This window comes from Atta cephalotes (genome assembly GCF_000143395.1).
Source record: "Atta cephalotes unplaced genomic scaffold scaffold00073, whole genome shotgun sequence".
Classification (NCBI taxonomy): domain Eukaryota; kingdom Metazoa; phylum Arthropoda; class Insecta; order Hymenoptera; family Formicidae; genus Atta; species Atta cephalotes.
This window is the reverse complement of record NW_012130137.1, coordinates 304,770-324,394: the sequence shown is the minus strand read 5'-3', so window position 1 is coordinate 324,394 and position 19,625 is coordinate 304,770. Positions and strand designations below refer to the sequence as shown.

At 27.4% G+C, this 19,625-nt stretch overlaps 1 protein-coding gene across 1 annotated transcript; it reads right to left on the bottom strand.

Annotated features, from left to right (window-relative positions):
* Positions 1 to 6,557: 6,557 nt before the first annotated feature.
* LOC105624142 (G-protein coupled receptor Mth2-like) lies at positions 6,558 to 11,281 on the bottom strand. The gene is given in 6 exon segments (XM_012205500.1): positions 6,558 to 6,879; positions 7,334 to 7,439; positions 7,442 to 7,498; positions 7,649 to 7,833; positions 9,068 to 9,146; positions 10,255 to 11,281. Coding segments are annotated over 6 exon segments (1,776 nt in total).
* Between the last annotated feature and the right edge of the window lie 8,344 nt (positions 11,282 to 19,625).

Genomic DNA, 19,625 nt, shown 5'->3' with positions numbered 1-19,625 from the left:
TTATATATATATATATATATATATATATATATATATTACAAGTGTTATTATTACATGAGGCACATATTTCATGTAATGTGTTTATTGCATTTAATGCACTGAATTTAATCTGCGTACTTTGTATGTTTTGGACATAAATTTCGCTCTCTAAAAATGCTGTATATCTCAAACAAGTGGGACACACAAGATAACAAATTAAATAAAGAATACAAGAGCAAACTTGTATTTTGCTATATAATATGGTTTACTATTCCTCTACTATGTATCACGAAATAACAACTAAGTCTTTTACGCGCCCTAATAATCATATATTTTATGAAGATTATAATTATAATTTATGATGACGCTACTTATTACAGTGACAAATCGATTCAACTTACAATAATTTCATTAATATTAACAATAAGAAACTTAAACAATGCAATATTAATATAACATAAAGGCATATAACAAAGTAATTGCTGGAAAATTCCCCCACTCCTTTTATTTTTTCTTTTTATTTATTCTTCTGCGGCATAAATCTCAGGCGAATTTGCCGAAGTTACCCTACACCGAAAATTTATAAATTGTTGTATAGATTATAAATTAAAATTAGTTGTTAATTAAATACAGCACAGAACTCTTGATATTAAATAGAGTTATTAGATTAATAGGATAATAAGAATTGAATGAAAATATCAAATTTAGAATAAATATGAGAGAATTACATGTATTGAGAAAATTACAAGTTCCATAATTCACATATATTCACATAATACGTTTCGGCTACGAGATCGAGGATGTGGTCCATTTGACGCTATAAATGCTTTGAAACTTTTAATCGACCAATCGGAAAAAAAAATTTTCTTACTGACCAATCAAAAAAGCATTCGTAGCATCAAGTGGATCGTAGCCAAAGCCATCTTCAGATGTATGAATGTTTAAAAATTTTAATAAAAAAAACACAGTAAAATTAATCGAGAAAGTTATTAAAAGATTTTGAGAGGTTAAATAAATATTTTTCGAAGTAGCAGTTGCTCATAAATGGTTGAAAAACTTTGTGAAGAGAGCATCTGGATATTCGAATATAAATATAATTTATGTATTTGTTAGAATCATTTAAAAAACAAAATAAACAAAATCGTTACTCTGACAAAACTCACTCGTAAAACCAAAGATTTGTCGCAATCGATAGCGACAATTCAATCGAATGGACGTCAAAAATAGCAATAATTTCTGATTTAGTGTTACAAACTTAGTGCTCGCACGGAATGCAAGAGATCCAGGTTCGACTCCCGGCCGAGGTAATATTTTTCGCAATAAGAATTAATTATTTATATAGATTTTATAGATTTTAATATATTAATCAACATTAAGATCATTTCGAAGATGATTAAAATGAATTGCATTAAATATTTTTTAAATTGTTGGTCAATTTAACTCGTGATAATACTGTATTAATTTAAAGAGTTAGCGTTTTCAAAGATCGAAAAATCATTTCGGCGCGCGTTTCTCTACATACGTAATATATAAATTCACGCAAGAATCATACAACCATTTAAAATCCAGGTAAATCGTTTAAGGCTTTTTATAATTAGTGCTACAAAGACTAAAAAGTAGAGCTTCATTTAAAGCGATATCATTTAATGAACAATTATCTTCTTATTATCGATATGTCGATGATGGTATGACAGTTCCTCTTTCTCAAATTTCTTACGAAATTGTTTTTATTTATCCTTCATCTCCAATCCACTTTAAAAGTCGAAGGTGACGCGTTGAATTTCTTAGATGTTATTCGAGAAAAAAGACGATTACCTAAATTTTGACTGATATCATAAAAACAGTTTTCTGAGAGATCTCTAAAGTTTTTCTCTAACCATCCTATTTCTCGAAAAAGAGAACTATTACTATTATTTAGTATTACTATTACTATTACTATTACTATTATTTAGTTGATAAAACTTTTTTATTGTCGGACCAAGAATACATTCAAAAAATTTAGAATTTCTAATCATCACCATACTTGCAAATGATTATCCATTTATTTTTAAGGAATTTATTTTTAAGACTATCAATAAAAAATCAAAAGCCTCTTACAAAGAAGAACATGGCAAAATCCTCCAAATAGTGGATAACCAAAATAACTCGATATTTGATGATTTATCGTACCATATATTCTATATATTATAAAAAATTTAAACAATTCAATAACAAAGTCTGAAGTCTATTTCCATAGCTTAAATAAATTACAAAAATTTATTAAAATCCAAGAAGACCTTTCGCTCCTTTCTCAAAAAATAATGTAATATACAAAATTAAGTGCAAAGATTGTAATGTACCTTATGTTGGACAATTAAATATAAGAATTACAGAAGATAAAAATCACATCAGACAGAATATATCTTTCCACTCTATCATAACTGAACACAAGATGCAGTTCGAACATGATTTTGATTGGGAAAACATTTCAATTCTCGACGAAGAATCATGCTATAACAAATGTTTGATCTCGGAAATGCTTTATATTAAATCTCCAAGCAGGCACAAAGGGTCTGCATAAAAAAATAAAGCATACACTGTTAGAAATATTCTTAAATTAATTTTATTAACTTTTAAGTTACACAATTTGAATTTAATTTCATGGCATTATACTAAATTTAATGTATTTATAACTAAAAAATATATTTGTGTATATGTAAAATTTAATGTGTTTTTCATGAAAATTTAATATACTTTTCATAAAATTTTATTAAAACCACATTAAATTTCATAAATTTAATATATACGTTTATTTCATTTAAATAACTACTGTAACTTAATTTTAAAGTTAGATCATTCATTATTTTTAATTTCGTTCATAGCCACGAGCTTCATTTATTACATAAAAAAAAGCTCGTGTTTACATTTTTAACAGTGTATACCATAAACAAAATTTGACTTTGTAGCACTACAATTATTTATTTTTCTATTATCTTTCTATCAGTTATACTCTATCCGCCGCAATAATCATACAAATTCTAATTTATAAATAATAATTTTTTTTTAGAAAAATTTTACTTGACAGTTTAATTAATTATTTTTAATCAGCTTAATTAATTATTTTTACAACGTTTGACCGCATCTAATTGCTACTATTTTTTATGTGCATTCGATTAACAATATGCTAATGATTGCAACAAACCTTCGGTTCCACGAATGAGTTTTTGGCAGAGTAATAATTTTGGTTTCTTTGATTTTTAAATGTTTCTAACAAATACACATTTATATTAGAATATCCAGGTGCTCTTTTATCCGTTTATTGTGAGCAATTTTTGCTCTGGAAAATATTTGACCTCTCAAATCTTGTGATCTGTTTCTCGTTTAATTTTATTGCGTTTTGCGTTTTTTCTTTTTTAAATTTTTAAACTTTCATACATCTGAAATCTCAATCTCTAACCAAAACACGTTACGTGAATATATGTAAATTATAAAACTTATATTTTTTAATATATATAACTCTCTCATTATATATTCTAAATTTGATATTTTCATTCAACACTTATTATCCTGTTAATCTGATAACTGTTGTTAATGTTATTTTTTTCATTGCATTTTATGTAATGTTGTTGTATGATAATCATACCAATTAATTCATCATCTTATCAAACTTAAGTTATGAGATGTAAGTTTTCTACGAAGTCCTTAGATAATTATCTCTAATGTCACTCTATACTTATGACTATTATTCAAGAATTTTATTATTGGTCATACATATACATAATAAGAGTTGTAAAATTACTTCACTTGGTTATCCGGTTTTTATTTCAACCGGTTTATATTGAACAAGAAATTCATTAAAAAAATATTCTTTCTTTATATTTTTTTACTTATGTATGTTTCTACAAAGTTGTAGTTACGTTATCTAGTTACAAAAGTAAAAAAAAAATAATAATCTTAAAAGATAAAAGAAAAGTAATTAATTTAAGTGATGCGTGCTATTTGAGAAAAATAAATATAGGAACTATATTCATTTTTTTCAAATATAAATATTTCTATATATGATAAATGATGCGGACTTAATAAATGATCTTTATTCAGTTAAAAAATTTTGCAAAAGAATTTATATCAATAATCATCAAGTTATTGATGCAATAAATAATTATTACCAGAGAAAAAATGTTTTATATATATAATTATATAAAACTACGTATAATTATAAGTATAATAATTATATAAATATATAAATTATATAAATATATATAATTATATAAACATAATTATAAAATTATATACAATTATAAAATTATATACAACTATTATATATATTATACATGTTATATATAATTATATATAATTTTTATATAATTTTATATAAAACATTTTTTCCCGGGTGTTTATTGAGGATATAAGGAAGAAAAAATTATCGTTATCTTATGTATCGCCTTTCCAACACCTTTCCAACAAATATTAAAATCAAAATTATAAATATATTTATAATCATTTATAACGATTATGATTGTTTTCGAGTATATAATATATGAAGATGGATAGGATCATAAATATAACGCTATGTCCAATTTCACTTCCGCGATTCACTTCCCGGCAAACGATAGCGCAATATATTCAGGCACGTAACAAAACACTACTGAACGAATTGTTGCTGCCATTGACGGTGTTAAAAAAAGCAATCGAATCTACGCCTGTATACAGGGTGAACCAAAGTTGTTCAACCAGCTTTTTCCTCTATGAGAAAATTATTGACGCACGTTATAATCCAATAGATATGAAATCGATAATTTTCTCATAGGGTAAAAAGTTGGTTCAACGACTTTGATTCACCCTGTATGGTAATACACACATAGTAATAACGAAAAAAGATACTGACAAGATTTTAAAGCCTTCAGAAAATTATAAAATTAGTTTGCGACGCTATATTACTTAATAAACAGTGCGCTCTCCAACATATATCTATGAGAATGTAGTCTTATTTCGTCATAGTTTATCATTATATGCTTGTTGATCATAAAAATTCTATTTCAAAGTAACTTTAATCTTTGTTCAATTATCATAATTTTGTGTAAACATTTTTGGCATTTGTGTCGGTGAAAATCCATTTAATGGCATTCACTTCACATTATTTAGACTATTTAGAGTATTTCTATCAAAATTTAAGACTATTGGGCGTTTTCGGAAGTTCACTCATTATATTACACATATATACACATATTATATAACCGTATAATAAACATCAGATTCTATTATAAAAAAATTTAATAGAATCTCATAAAAGAATATTTGTTTGTATGTGCATTTATTGAATATGAAATATATCAATACTAAAATAACTTGAATATATATATTCTTATCCATTCTCATAAAAAAGAAGAATAATAATAAGCATGATTGATAGAGCTTTTTTGTTATCAGATCTAAAATGTTATCAAAAAAATATCAAATACATTGTTAAAAAATGATTACCCTGTCAATCTGATTTTTAATACTATTAATATACGTTTCAAGTTCTCAATTTATAAATGAAACAATAGATCAAATCAAAAGAGAAGAAAAAAATTAATAGAGATTGCGCTTCTTGATTCGTGCTTTCTTATATATTACAATTTCTGATGAATTTAAAAGAATAAGCAATACTTTTAATACTAAATGAGCTTTCTGTACAAATAAATTGGACAGATTGATTAAGGTACAAAAATACATCCTCCCACGAGAAAAAAAGAAATGTCGTTTACAAAATTTCGTGTAAATCCTGTGATACATCATATGTCGGGCAGATAAGAAGGAAACTTAAAACTATATAGAGTGTCAGATCATCGTAATCTTATAAACCGAAATACTAATACTTACTCGGTGATTATAAAACATAGAATTAATTTTGAACATGATTTCGACTAGGAGAATGTCGCAGTACTTGATGAAGAACGTTTCCTTAATAAACGACTAATATCGGAATGCCTTCATGCCTATCTTTATGCGAGAAAACAGTTTCAATTTGCGTTCGTATACAGAAGACGTACATCACACTTATCTACAGATAATAAAAAACACAAAATAGTTTTATTTAGTTGATTTATGTAATTTCTTTGTAATTGTTTTATACATTTATACATTGCCTTTGTCTCCTCTTTTAATATTTATTTGAGTGACAACATGTCTTACTTATTATTTGAATTGTATTGGTCATATTTCTGATGAGCTATGTTTAACATGTGATTTATAAGATTTGTTTAATCTACAAATAATTTAGAATGTTATTTCATTGTAATTATCTTTATTTGATCAAATGTTTCAAAGCGGCTTCTTTCTATCCTTGGGGTGAGTCACCTTCTTTCGAATTTTCTGTTTACAAAAATTATATTGTTTAATATTTTAACAGATTGTATAATATCAAATACCTCTTTTCTAAAGTGACTAAAAACAATGTAAAACAATATAATCTGAAGTAGCATATACATACATAAGATCTTCGACTGAAGAATTAAATTATGCTGTTAATTAACTTTTAACTCTCTATAATAGAATTTTCTCTTTGCATTGCAACATTTATGAGTAGGACTAATTGAACTTTGCAAGATGATTAGCTGTTAATTAGAGTGACCGATTTGTTGCATGGGCATTGTTCCGGACCTCCTAGTGGATGTAGTAGTATTCGAGACAACTATACACCTTGTTCGAATCTTAAATGGATCGCAAATCTTCCAGTCAAGTTGTTTTAATAATGTTTGCAGGGTCTTTTTTCTACACACAAATATGATGAAAATGGTGAGACCTTGCAAGGCATTTACGATGTCGGCGGGATACCAGATAAACTGTGGTACAATATCAGCACCAATATCGATCCACGACATTATCTCCAAAACCCAAGTTATTCCCATCACTATGAACAGCTTCAGGTACATATTAAACCTGTGAGCAAATATATTTTTGTAAATATTATAACTACAATCGTTGCTATAAGATAAATCAATAAAATATATACTAAATATATGCTAAAAAAAATTATGACTTAAAAAAGTTTTATGTAAAAATTGATCAATTTTGATTGACGATAATTTTGCGAAAGATTATCGTAGGATAACAGTTTTTTTTTAATTAAAGCTGAAATCTGAAATTTAAAACGCTATGACCAGATTTTAAATTTAATATATCTCTATCACTGTAACTTGCAAAATGTGAGAATGTGTTTGTCATATTGAAAATTGCAAAATTTGACGGAATGCATGGACTTTGTAAAATTTTTTTTGGAAATGTTGTTTATATAAAATTCGAACTTTCTTTTTTAATTAAAAAAAAAAAACGAGTTGCTACAACTCTTTTTCGCAAAGTTACAATACTTTAAAGTAGCCTTCGCATTTTTTACCATTGCTTATTTTCATCGTGGCGCATGATCTCACAATCTCTTAACAGATTAGCTATATGTATTTTCTGATACAGAATTGTTAGTGTTGTGCGGATGAAAAAAAAATATTACTGATAATAGTAACACTTATGGGTACGTAAAAATATAACGTTTTTGCTTCATTTTCTGAAACAGAAAACAAATTCTTTGTATTATACTACACTAATATATGTGAATGATGTGTCCATTATTTAAATTAAAAATTGTTGAAATTTATCAAGATTTCAATTAAATATTAATTTTCCGCTAGCGTTAATAATTGCCGGTATCACTTACCACCGAACCAAAATCTTTTTTCGCAAATTTCTGGTCGGATCAAATTTTCTGGTAGGGAAATATTATCCATAATGGCGCAGATAACGTTGAGAATAATAGTGACTCCCCATGCATAGATCGAATATACTATAAGTTTCTTTTTATGTTTTGTTTTTGTTCGATATCGACGGAGCGGTCGGAGATCTCTGTAAAATGCGATTTATGTTTAGTCAATAATAATTAAATTATTATCCAATATATAATATGCGAAAATATCTAATCTCTTTGATATTAAAACTTTGTGACGTAATAATCATAAAAACTTACATTCAACACATATACTAGTATATATGTATAATATAAATATTTTTAGTATATGTACTAATTAACTACACATAACTACACATATATCCTATCTTAAAAATAAAAAGTTTTTTTATAAAGTTTTCTATTTTAACAATTTGAATATTTGTTTCGAAGCGTTAAAAGTTTAAGAAACATAAAAATCATTAAAATCAATGTTTTGCATTTCAATGATGAAATACCAGGGAATGGAACTAATTCATTACTTGTAGTAAAGTTATATTTACAAGTTATTTTTTTAGTAACTTTACTGGTAACTGCGTTACTTTTTTTTTTATAATTGTAGTTACATTTTTTTAGTGCGTAACGAATTTTACAGTTATTTTTACTTTGTACACGATTGGACATGATTCAATTGAACACAAGCCGCTCATAGTGCGAGACTAGGAAGTTCTCCCTATTGAAAAAAAAATTACGTCAGTTGCTTGATGAAATTATGTAACATTGTGATATGATTTTTTTCAGTAAGATCTAAACACTCATTCGCTATGATTGGTGATCGATTTTAAAAAAAAAGTAATGAAAAGGTAATGAAAAGTTTTTTTTTAAATAACTGTAACGGTAACTGTAACGAGTTACTTTTAAAAATCAGTAATTAGTAATAATAACTGTTACTTTTTCTAAATAATGAGTAACTTATTATTTTTAAAAAATAACTTTCCATGCTCTGGTGAATACTGTACGTTGTATAATGTTACTTGCGTATAATCATGATGGAAGTAGAAAGATGCTCATTGAAAGCGGCGTACAGTTCAATTGATTCAAATCATATATATATATATATAAAACGAGCATGCTCACATGTCCAAGCAAAATAACAAACCATTGTGATATTAAAATGACTCAAAAATGATCATTAAAAGTCATTTTTCAATCATTTTCGATTCATTTTAATGTCATTTTGACATTATCGATGTTGTGGATGGGACTGCTTGGGTGGCAACTATCAGTTTAAACATTAAGTTTTATTTAAAAAAAGTTTAAAATTAATTAAATTAAATTAATTGAATTAATTATGAGCACACCTTATTACTTGTACTTCCACTATGCGTATATTATAAGAAATATATTGCTCACCTAAATTTCCACCAAATATCGAAGCATATTACATTTAACCAAAAAAAACTTGACAAAAAGAAGAAGTTGAAGATATATGCTGAAAAGATGAAATTAAATAATGTGTTAATCATCAAGTATATATTAGAATGACAATTATTTATAATTTATAATTATTACTATATTTATTATATTTGTGGCATTTTCTTGATCTGCATGTTTGCAGCATTGCAAAGTAAAAAAAAATGAATTTGATCAAATTAAATGCTTTACTGTATAATTTTTTTATTTAAACCAGAAAATTATCTACATGCAGAAATGTGAGTTATTATATACATAAGGTATAATTCAAGATTTAAATATCTGTTAAATATTATTTTATATTATTTGTTCTTTTAAATATTGTTTTATATTATTTTTTCTTTTAAAAATTTAATAATTCCCATTTTATTAAATTATTCAAAAGATAGACATATTATATTGAAACTATTTTATATATAGATACATATAAGCAACACATTATTGCATTACTGTATCATTCCAGGCTTACTTCAAAAGTAACATAACTTAAAAAATGTTGTTTATCGAGTTATTATCACAAATAAGTTAAAGATTATTTTATTAATTATCAAAAGTAAACTAACTTAACAAGTTGTTCGCCAAACAGCACTTGTGTCTCTCTTAAGGTTTTCAAAGAAATTATAATCAGCTTTTAAAAGAATGACATATTTTTAGTTGTATTTTTGTAAATAAAAGGAGAAGCTTTTTCAAAAAAATATTTAGAGTCAAGACAGTTTTGATGATCAAAGATTAAAGTTTAAAGAAATTGATTTATCTTGAATTCAGTCATTTTTAGAGCTGATTGTGAGTCATTTAGAGCTGGTAAATATAAAAACTGTTTAGTAATGTTCTGAGTTATGTCACTTTTCAAATTATTCTGGATTTGTTATAATTTTATAAGGACATTAAAATCATCATAACTTAAAAAAGATGTAGCTTTGTCGTGAAATAAAAATGACAAAAATAACATTTGATCATGTTGATGTTTTTAAGAATATATTCTTAAAGGAGCTTATTATTACTTGATTGCATTATATTATTTATTAGTCAATATTTTTCTGTCAAGTTGGAAAATTTTCGCCTTTACTGAAATTTAATTTGTTTAATTGTGTTATTTTTAATTAATGGAACGATATAGTATACTGTACCTAGTACAATGCAATATTTCACTTCACTTAATCCAAAAACTTGGCCAAAACACATAATCGCGTATGTGATGAATAATGAACCCACGTGTGCACGCAATGTATAACCATGGATATTCTGGAATTCTGGCAATATGGAATATATTATGAACGTCAACAGCAGAAACGGCAAAGACAATAGTAGGCACATGGATATAAATACTGGAAGTGTAGTCCGATTTTCACAAACAAACACATCATATGTGTCCCGAAACATAATGGCAAAACAATAAGACTTTGGTGAAATGTGTTCGCCATCATGATTATTGTACAAAGAGCCGTTGGTGAGAAACAAGTATGTATTAGGAAAAAGAAATTCGCGATCATATCCTTTTGCAATGCATGGATCGCGAACAGTCAAAAATAGTTCGTCGACCGTTTCATCCTTGGAATCGTTCCCGTGTATATTTGGAAGAGCGTAATTATCCTCTCCACGAGAGATGCAATGTCCTTTTATCGTCAAGATGTTACCAAAAGGACAACAGAACTGAATACAAGTAATACTATCATCGCATGCTCTGTATTCAACAAAAGTAGTTTTAATTATTCTATTGGAATTGAGTTTGTACAATATGGAATTATTCTTGTCTTCAATTTTGGTGAAATTTTCTTTAATTTCTTGTAATGTGAAATTATTGATCTCTGTCGAATTTATATAGAACTTCGTAGATGTCTGATTATTATCTTCTAGATTTTTTATTATATGTTCACGAGACTCGCATCGCACCGAGTCATTCTTGCAATTGTTCTTTGTAGAATTAATACAGGATTCATATTGCATTTCATCATTATTCTTAATAGAATTTTTATGTAAATTGCATCTTGTTAATTTCATCTCTTCATTTCGATATTTTATAGAATTTAGGAGAGGATCAGATTGCACCGTCGAGTTGTCACTCTGCTCATTGCCATTCGTAAAATCATCCTGAGGTTTCGAAAACGAAGCAACAAGTAGAAATGTTAAACAAAGTACAATACTTGCTGGACACATCGTTAAATTATTGTAGCGTCGAATTCATCAACTTAGTATTTTTTTATGTCTTGTAAGTAAATATTTAGCGTGATGTTACCAATTCTGAAAAGAAGGGTAATGGCTTCATTTTATAACGATTTTGTCTGAAAAACAAAAAATGTGATTTTTGGAGTAAGCATGTGAAGACAAATTATATAAATCGATGACATTAAATGTCTTTATATATCCGATTACTATACCAATATCTCATATAATGATAGAGAAAAGTGGGTGAATTGTGCGCACTTAAGGAAAATTTATTGTTGTGAAATGATTTTCTAAGTTCAAATTGATATAAGTATGAAAATAAAAATTATAAACATTCTTCTAGCATTACATAATGGTAGAAGAATGTTTATTTATGTACGTATCCTCATATTGAACAGATTTTCATTCAATAAGATTGTATTTGGGAAAAAAGAAAAAACGGAAAGACGAAAAAATTCTCGCGTCGAGTAATTGTGCGCAAAGCAAAAGTCGTAGAAAAAATGAATAAATTATGAAATATTGATAAAGAAACCAGAAAATATATTTATTATATTGCAATATAAATATATTAAATATATTAAATATATTTTAAATATATATTAAACAAAAAATACAAAACTATAATAATAATAATAAATAGATTTTGGCAAAATAAAATAATAATGCAAAGAAGAAACGAAAAAATTAGTGTTAATCATATATATATATATGAAAAATGAGTAATTATGCATTTCAAAATGCTTGCCCATAGTTGCTCGTCGCGACCTTCTCGATATGAAATTACACTTCCTAACCAAATTTAATAAATAATAGCTCAAAAGACACACATAATAATGTACTTTAATAAAATATGCAAGTTTAAACAAACAAATTAAAATATTTACTATCTATGGATTTACCACCTTATTTTCTGAATATTAAAATAATAAGAAGAGATGTGATTTTACTTTTTTATATTTCTCTGGTTAACAATGTATTTACGTTATCTTTTGTAGTTATATTTTAAGAGGACCTTCTGCGTAAAAATTTCCACGGTGATGTCTTCATATATTGGAAAATCAAACCAGAGTGCGCACAGTTTCCCACTTTCATTAACGCAGTTGCACGTTCGTGTCAATTTTCGTCAGGGTTGAATAAATTAATGTTTTTTTTTTTAACTGAATAAAATTAAAGTTAATGGCTTTACAAAATTAATAAAGTTAAGTTAAAAGTTATTAACTTTTAACTTTTTTTTAACTTTTAACGTTTTCATTAGTTACTACCCAATCCTGATTTTCATATAACAACTTCATTACGATAAAGCGTCTAAGGCTAATATTCATAGTCGATTCTTATTTCAAGACCGTCTTAAGTAATGTCTTAAGACGCTAATGCGGCCCTGTAATTAGTGACTTAAGACGTATAGTCTTAAATATAAGATCTGACTATGAATATCAGCCTAAGTCTAATTCTAAGAACTCGACATTATTTGTTCGTGCAAACTACGTGTTTGATACAAGGTTGCAAAACTTTCGTTTTCAAGCAAATATTGTCACGACTTGACAGCTTAAGACGCCATATTGCACTAAGAAATGATAAAAAATATATCAATTTCGAAATTTTTAGTGGTTCTCGGCATAAAATCCACCTCACAAACACGTAATGCGTGTATTTTAATCCTGTTAAAGGATTTTCGAATACATGAAAGAGAAATGTATTTGTTATACAAAAATTATATGATTTAGTCGGTAATACAGGACAGCTTTAAGATTTCCTTAAGTTCCGGGATATAAATTTTCTACGAAGTCCTTAGCTAATTGTCTCTGATGTCATTCTTTATATACTGACTATTTTATACTTTATTATACTTTATGACTATTATTCAAGGAGTTAATTATGGATCATACATATTCACAATAAGAGCTGGAAAATTACTTACTTGATTATCCACGGTTTTTATCTCAAACCAGTTTGTATTGAATAAGAAAATTTATAAGTAAAGCATTCTTTTATTTATATCCTTTTACTTATTTATTTATGTTTCTATAAAGTCGTAGTTACGTTATCTAGTTATAATAAAAATAGAGAAAAAACAATTACCCTAAAAGATAAAAAAAAATAATTAATTTAAGTGTTATTTGAAAAAAATAAATATAATTTCCTGAATAAGATAAATGATACGGAGCTACTGAATGATCTTTATTTAGTTAAATAAAAGCTTTGTAAAAAGATTTGCATCACCAAGTTATTAACGCAATAATATATATAATTATTATCCGGGAAAAAATATTTTATATATAATTATATATATAATGTATATAATTATATATATTTACATATAATTATATATAATTATATAAAATTATATATAAATTATATATATATAATAATTATATATATAAAAAATTATATATATAATTTTATATAAAATATTTTCCCGGATATGTATTTATTGAGAACATAAGCAAGAAAAAATTTATATATATCGTACACTTTTTTCCGACAAACGTTAAAATCAGAAGTAAAGACAATAATAACGGTTATGATCGATTTTGAGCTAAATATATGATGATAAATAAATAGGATGACAAGTATAATGCTTAATATTCAATTTCACTTCCGCGATTCACTTCTCGGCAAACATAGCGCATGAGTGTACTCAGGCAAGTAACAAAACACTACTGAACGACGAGTTATTACTGCTATTGACGGGAAGACTCCGATTGCACACATTGCATTGTTATACACATGCATTGTTAATTGGCCAATTAAAAAATAAAATATTCTCATTGGTAAAGCAGAGAAAAATTATTAGGCACCAGTTAATGAGTGGTATGTGCAATTGAGATTGTAGGCAAATGGGATCATCCTCCTCCTGCCGTTGACGGTATTAAAAAAAAGCAATTTATCGTACTAGAAATGTACGCATGTATATAGTAATACCCCGAGTAGAAATTAAATCGGGAATACCTCTAATTGCATCCTCTTTTCCTAATCGGAAAAGAGTAGGGTATGCCATAATACGAAATTCTTGATACTTGCCTGAAAAGGGAAAAAGTATTGCTAACGAATGTTAGTTAACACGTGCATTATCATAATTCTCAGGCTTCTCTCTGATATCAAAATCATATTTCGAGTAATCGCCATACAAAAAAAATATATCTTTTGTTAGTAACAAAATTTTTTTACGTAATTTTGTCTATTTTATCACAATAAAATTTTTTTTTAATTAAAATTCAAACAATTTTCATCAGAGATATGATTTTTCAAGTATCGTGTTAGGAAAGTTTAGAATTTAATTTCTCACATGAAGCATGCAATCATCACAGTAATATTGCAACATATCAGAAATATTACATATTATAATATCACAGAATTACTGATACATGTTGATAATCAATATTGAAATATCATAGAAATTAATGTAATAAAGTGCTATGAAAACAAATACGAAATATGCCAAAAGATCGAATCGTGTGGCGAGCATGAAGCACCAAAGTGTCATGTATAATTAGGCAAATCGGTGCTCGGGTGGCGATATCTTAATTATCTTCCACCGTGGATAAGTGTATGCTGTTGGCTTTGACGGACGCATTATATCGCTTAATTAGTTCTACTACGATCTCTTTTATGAAATCATTAAGCGCGCATGTTTCTTATCGGATGTTTTAAGTCATCGTTATCTCATTGCAATTGTTACAAATTAGTTAGTCTCTTATACTTACTCTATTATTCATAATCATATTTCCGATATGGAAAATGATGCGACTGAAATCCATTAAGAATTGTTGTTAGCGCCGAATTATTGAGGAAAAAAGCGTGAGAGGCAAGAGAAATTATATGCCTTTTGGAATGAAACGATCCCGATGGATATGTAATAACTCAACATAAATGGATGCGACAAATTTCTGGTGACTCGTGCAGGTCGGGGGAGCGATTAAAAATAAACAACAATAAGACAAAATATTCACTAAACAAGCAACATGCATAAACAATACAAGAAAATGATAATAAACATACAGTACATTAGCAAGTATTATAATAATGTCTAGATTAGGTAGACAAATTAAACAATAGCAGATTCAAGGCAATAAATCATTGGCATTTATACAAATTCGAATCTTGTTACAATCACACAGTTGAGTACAATCTCTCGCTCGCTTTCGATGATTATATAAATAGAAAAAAATGTGCGCGTATAGTCGACGCTTCTCTGATCACTAAGCCGAACACAGATAAACGAAGGAAGAGAAACGATTTTTTCTAAGAATTTCAATATTTAAAGAAAGTAAAGAAAGGAACAGAAAAGAACAAGCAAATGAACAAAGCAAATGGATTTGCTCTCTTGCGCTTTCTCGTATCACAACGGGAGACGTTGTGAAGCTAATGGAACAATTCCACAAACAATTTCACAAATTATAACTTACAATATGAGAGCATCTGAGAATGAATTGACGATCATCACTTGTCCAAATAGTATCGTAAAATAAAACTGTAAAATCGTTAACACTATCTTATGAATTTTGCAAATTATTAGCGTCGTCTGATGCGCGAGAAATTCTCTGGTTCCTAACAAAAGCCACTTGACTTGATTTTCGTACGTCGCAATTTACTCGAAACAAAATTTCGCAATATTTTAATTAATCAAAATTATAGATTAAATTCAATTATAGATAAAATCTGCATACGTACATACACACACATTCACAACGAAGTCACTCGTTCCATTCGCAAAGTCACTATATGATACGTTCCATCCTTAAATCTCTACAATTGGCTTTTACGAGAAGGAATTCACATGCAATATTAAAAGTTGAAGTCACTCTTTTCTTCAGCTTATCTCATACCGATTAGTGATGTCGCTTACATATCTAAGTGTGACGATATAATAAAGATGACTCCCTCCTCTCCTGTTTCTATGCAAATCAAACAAAAAACAACAATGACATTTCGTTTACGATTTACAATAATAACATACACGCTATATAACTACGACAGCCTATTTAAACGATATTTAGCCATATTATATGAGACTTACACGGAAACATCCAGCATTTCCTTTAGTCTTAGCACTTCCGATCGCGTCACTTCGAAAAAAAAAATTGCCTTTATAATGTTACGTTACAATAGAGAGACAATAAAAGATACGATTTGAATCAAATAAATATTTCCACCTTCAATATTTGTAAGGACGCATCAATTAATCATGTGATTTTTCTTTCTTTTTGATGTAATTAATAAATTGCCTAAAATTTAGAAAAAAAATATTAATTATCTACGTGAAAACTAATTATTTTTCAAACACAGTAAATTCATAAATGGAAGTGACCAGATCAACGGTGAATTAAAAAAAATTTAGTTTAACAATATAAAATTTCACTGATTGTGAGACTTACGAATCGATTTCACAGATCGAAAAAAAAATTCTCCGCTTGTTTCTCTTATTATTATAATATGGCTCGCAATGTATTCAGGAAACTTAGTCACGTGAATCTTAATCGTGAAAACTTAATAATAATTTTGAAATCTTAGTTAGATATATGTATAACGAATATTGACTTGAATATTAACTTCAGTGATTCAATAACATATACAATGTGCAAAAATGTACAAACAAGACGGAGATGTAAGTCTTATGCATAGTGAGAACCGTGCACGATGCCGTTCAAAGCACGATTTAATTACAGTTAGAATTACTTCTGATTTAGTTTAATGTTAATTGTCATTATAACGCATTATGACAAAGTGGCCTTATTAAATCATTATGATTTATCATGAAAGTGACACAAAGAAAGTTATTGAATATGTCGAATAAATCGATCTTAGAATATTTAAACTGAGAAAAGGAAATTGCAAAAATCGTGCGATTTCATTTTATAACAGAATTAAAGATTTAAATACATAAATACTAACGCAAAACTTGAACATACAAGTACAATATACGTATATATCAAAATCGATTATATATGCCATGAAAATTTAGAAACAATATTAACACAAAAACGAATATCATGAAACCGTATTTTAAGAGAGTCGTTCGATTCGAGACTCTAGTTATCCAGTTATCCACTATCTAGTTATCGAGTTATCCACTCTAAAGTGCTCAACGCAAGCACAATTCTTTACTTTAAATATCCTTACATCTAGAAGCTTAATTTTATCGCATGATAAATTATCGTATCGCATTTTATTTAACTAATGAGCAACATGGACATTTAGAGTAAACTTTATCGCTATGAGCAGTGTGATATGGGCGCTAACATTCGTATAACTGGACGGTCTACAGATTTAAATAGTATTATTTCAGGCCAAATTAAGCCGATTTCAAATTCTAAGATAATAAACTTTTTCTTAAAATATTCTTCTTAAGATTTAATCTATTAATAAATACGTTAATAGAATGTTAATATTAATATAATATTAATCAATTTGTGATGTCATCAATCATTAATGATAATCATCAGAATCTATTAATATCTATTAATTATTAATATCTATCAGTCATCAATATCTATTAAAAATTAATATTATTAATATCTATCAATCATCAATAATTGATGTATTATTAAATATTAGTCAATATCTATTAACAACTAATTAATATGCCAACGATCTAAAATCTTATTAATAATTTATTATTAATAAAATCTGCAATAAAAACAAATTCACATTTATCACATAATTTCTTAGAAAATTTGACAATTTTACGAATGTTAGCGCGCGTTATTATTTGCAAAATAAACAATTAATTTTTAGCTAATTGGACACTATAGTGCTGACGAAATTACAAGTATCAAATCACCGTGCAATATGAACGAGTTGTACCTATGGCAGAGATAAAGCTTATTTTTCAGCAAAGCTCCAAAGCATACTTCCTTTTATCGATTTTATTAACAACGAGCGAAAATGAATTCGAGCTTAATCAATTACAACAAAAATATGTGCTGGTACTAAATATTTCAATGACAATATTCTATTAAAATGTATTATGACTAATATACAATGTTATGTACAATAAATTAATAAACTAATACTAAAATTTCAATGCATTGCGGTGCATATCGAGCTCCAATCTTTCGTAATCTCTGCTGTTTCTATAATTTATATATATGCAAGATGCTTCCGCAAGGATTTGATTTTGCTGTGCCAATATCTATATTGTAAGTGTATACATTTGATGACTTCACGAAAATTATCAATTAAGCAGTCATACATGATAAGAAACCTGAGTTAATATATAAATACTAATTGCATTTTTTCATAAACAGGGACTTATGGAAAAAAATTAAGAAACAAAACAGTTGCTCTATCGTGAGTTGTTAAATATTTTTCTCTTTTGCATACATATAATTGAATGTGCTACAATATGATACAAGAAATATATTTCATCGAGTAAAGAAGTAAATTTTTTTCACATTCAACTACAGTACAATTATAATACAGAAAGATAAAACATATTTAATGATTCGTATGAGAATTGTTTAGTTTCTTAATTTTTGTCACAAATATATCACCGCTTTAATTGTAATTTCACGTGCAACGGAATCATCTTGTATATTACATAAATCATCGCAACAAAATAGCATCATAGATTTTCTTTTTTCCCTCTTTCTTCAAAAATAAATACCCTATAAAACTATTTCGCGTACTGGGGATATTGTATGCGAGCCATTGAATACTATGTTGATTGTATGTAAATGTGTATATGTATATGTATGTGCTGTAATGTATAGGTATGCGTGTGTGCGCGCGCGCGCGCGTGTGTACAGTATATGTGTATACATTACATTCTAATATTATTTAGATATAAATGTAAATGAGATCGTGTAAATACTGTAGCCCGAAGCATAAAATCACTCCAATTGTCTCACTGTTAGAGCAACTTCGATATACGATTTTGTGATTTCCAGTTAGTAACATTGAGTCTTGCGTTTTACAATTAAAATAATGTATTTCTCATCTGTGTAAATTTATTTGAAAGTTTGCAGTGTTTTGTATATGACAAACATTATATTTTACGGAAATAGATTAAAACCTTCTCGGAAATATATATAAGTATCTTAATCGCTTTCAGGTATTCATTTGACGGAAGCCTATAAGTTTGAATATAGAAGTTCCATAAAGCTATATAAATTAAAAATCTGTGATCTTTCTTCCTTTTTTCTTGCTTTTCTTTTTGATTAGTCTCTTATCTCTCATATGACCGTCAGTATCCATTCGACAAAGCTATTCGAACTTTGCAAAGGATAACTTTCTCTTTATTTCACATTTGATTAACACACAGGTAATTCAAAGTCCTCCGCTGCATAGAGGAGATCGATGCTTCAAGAATTTACTTAAAAGCACATTATATTAA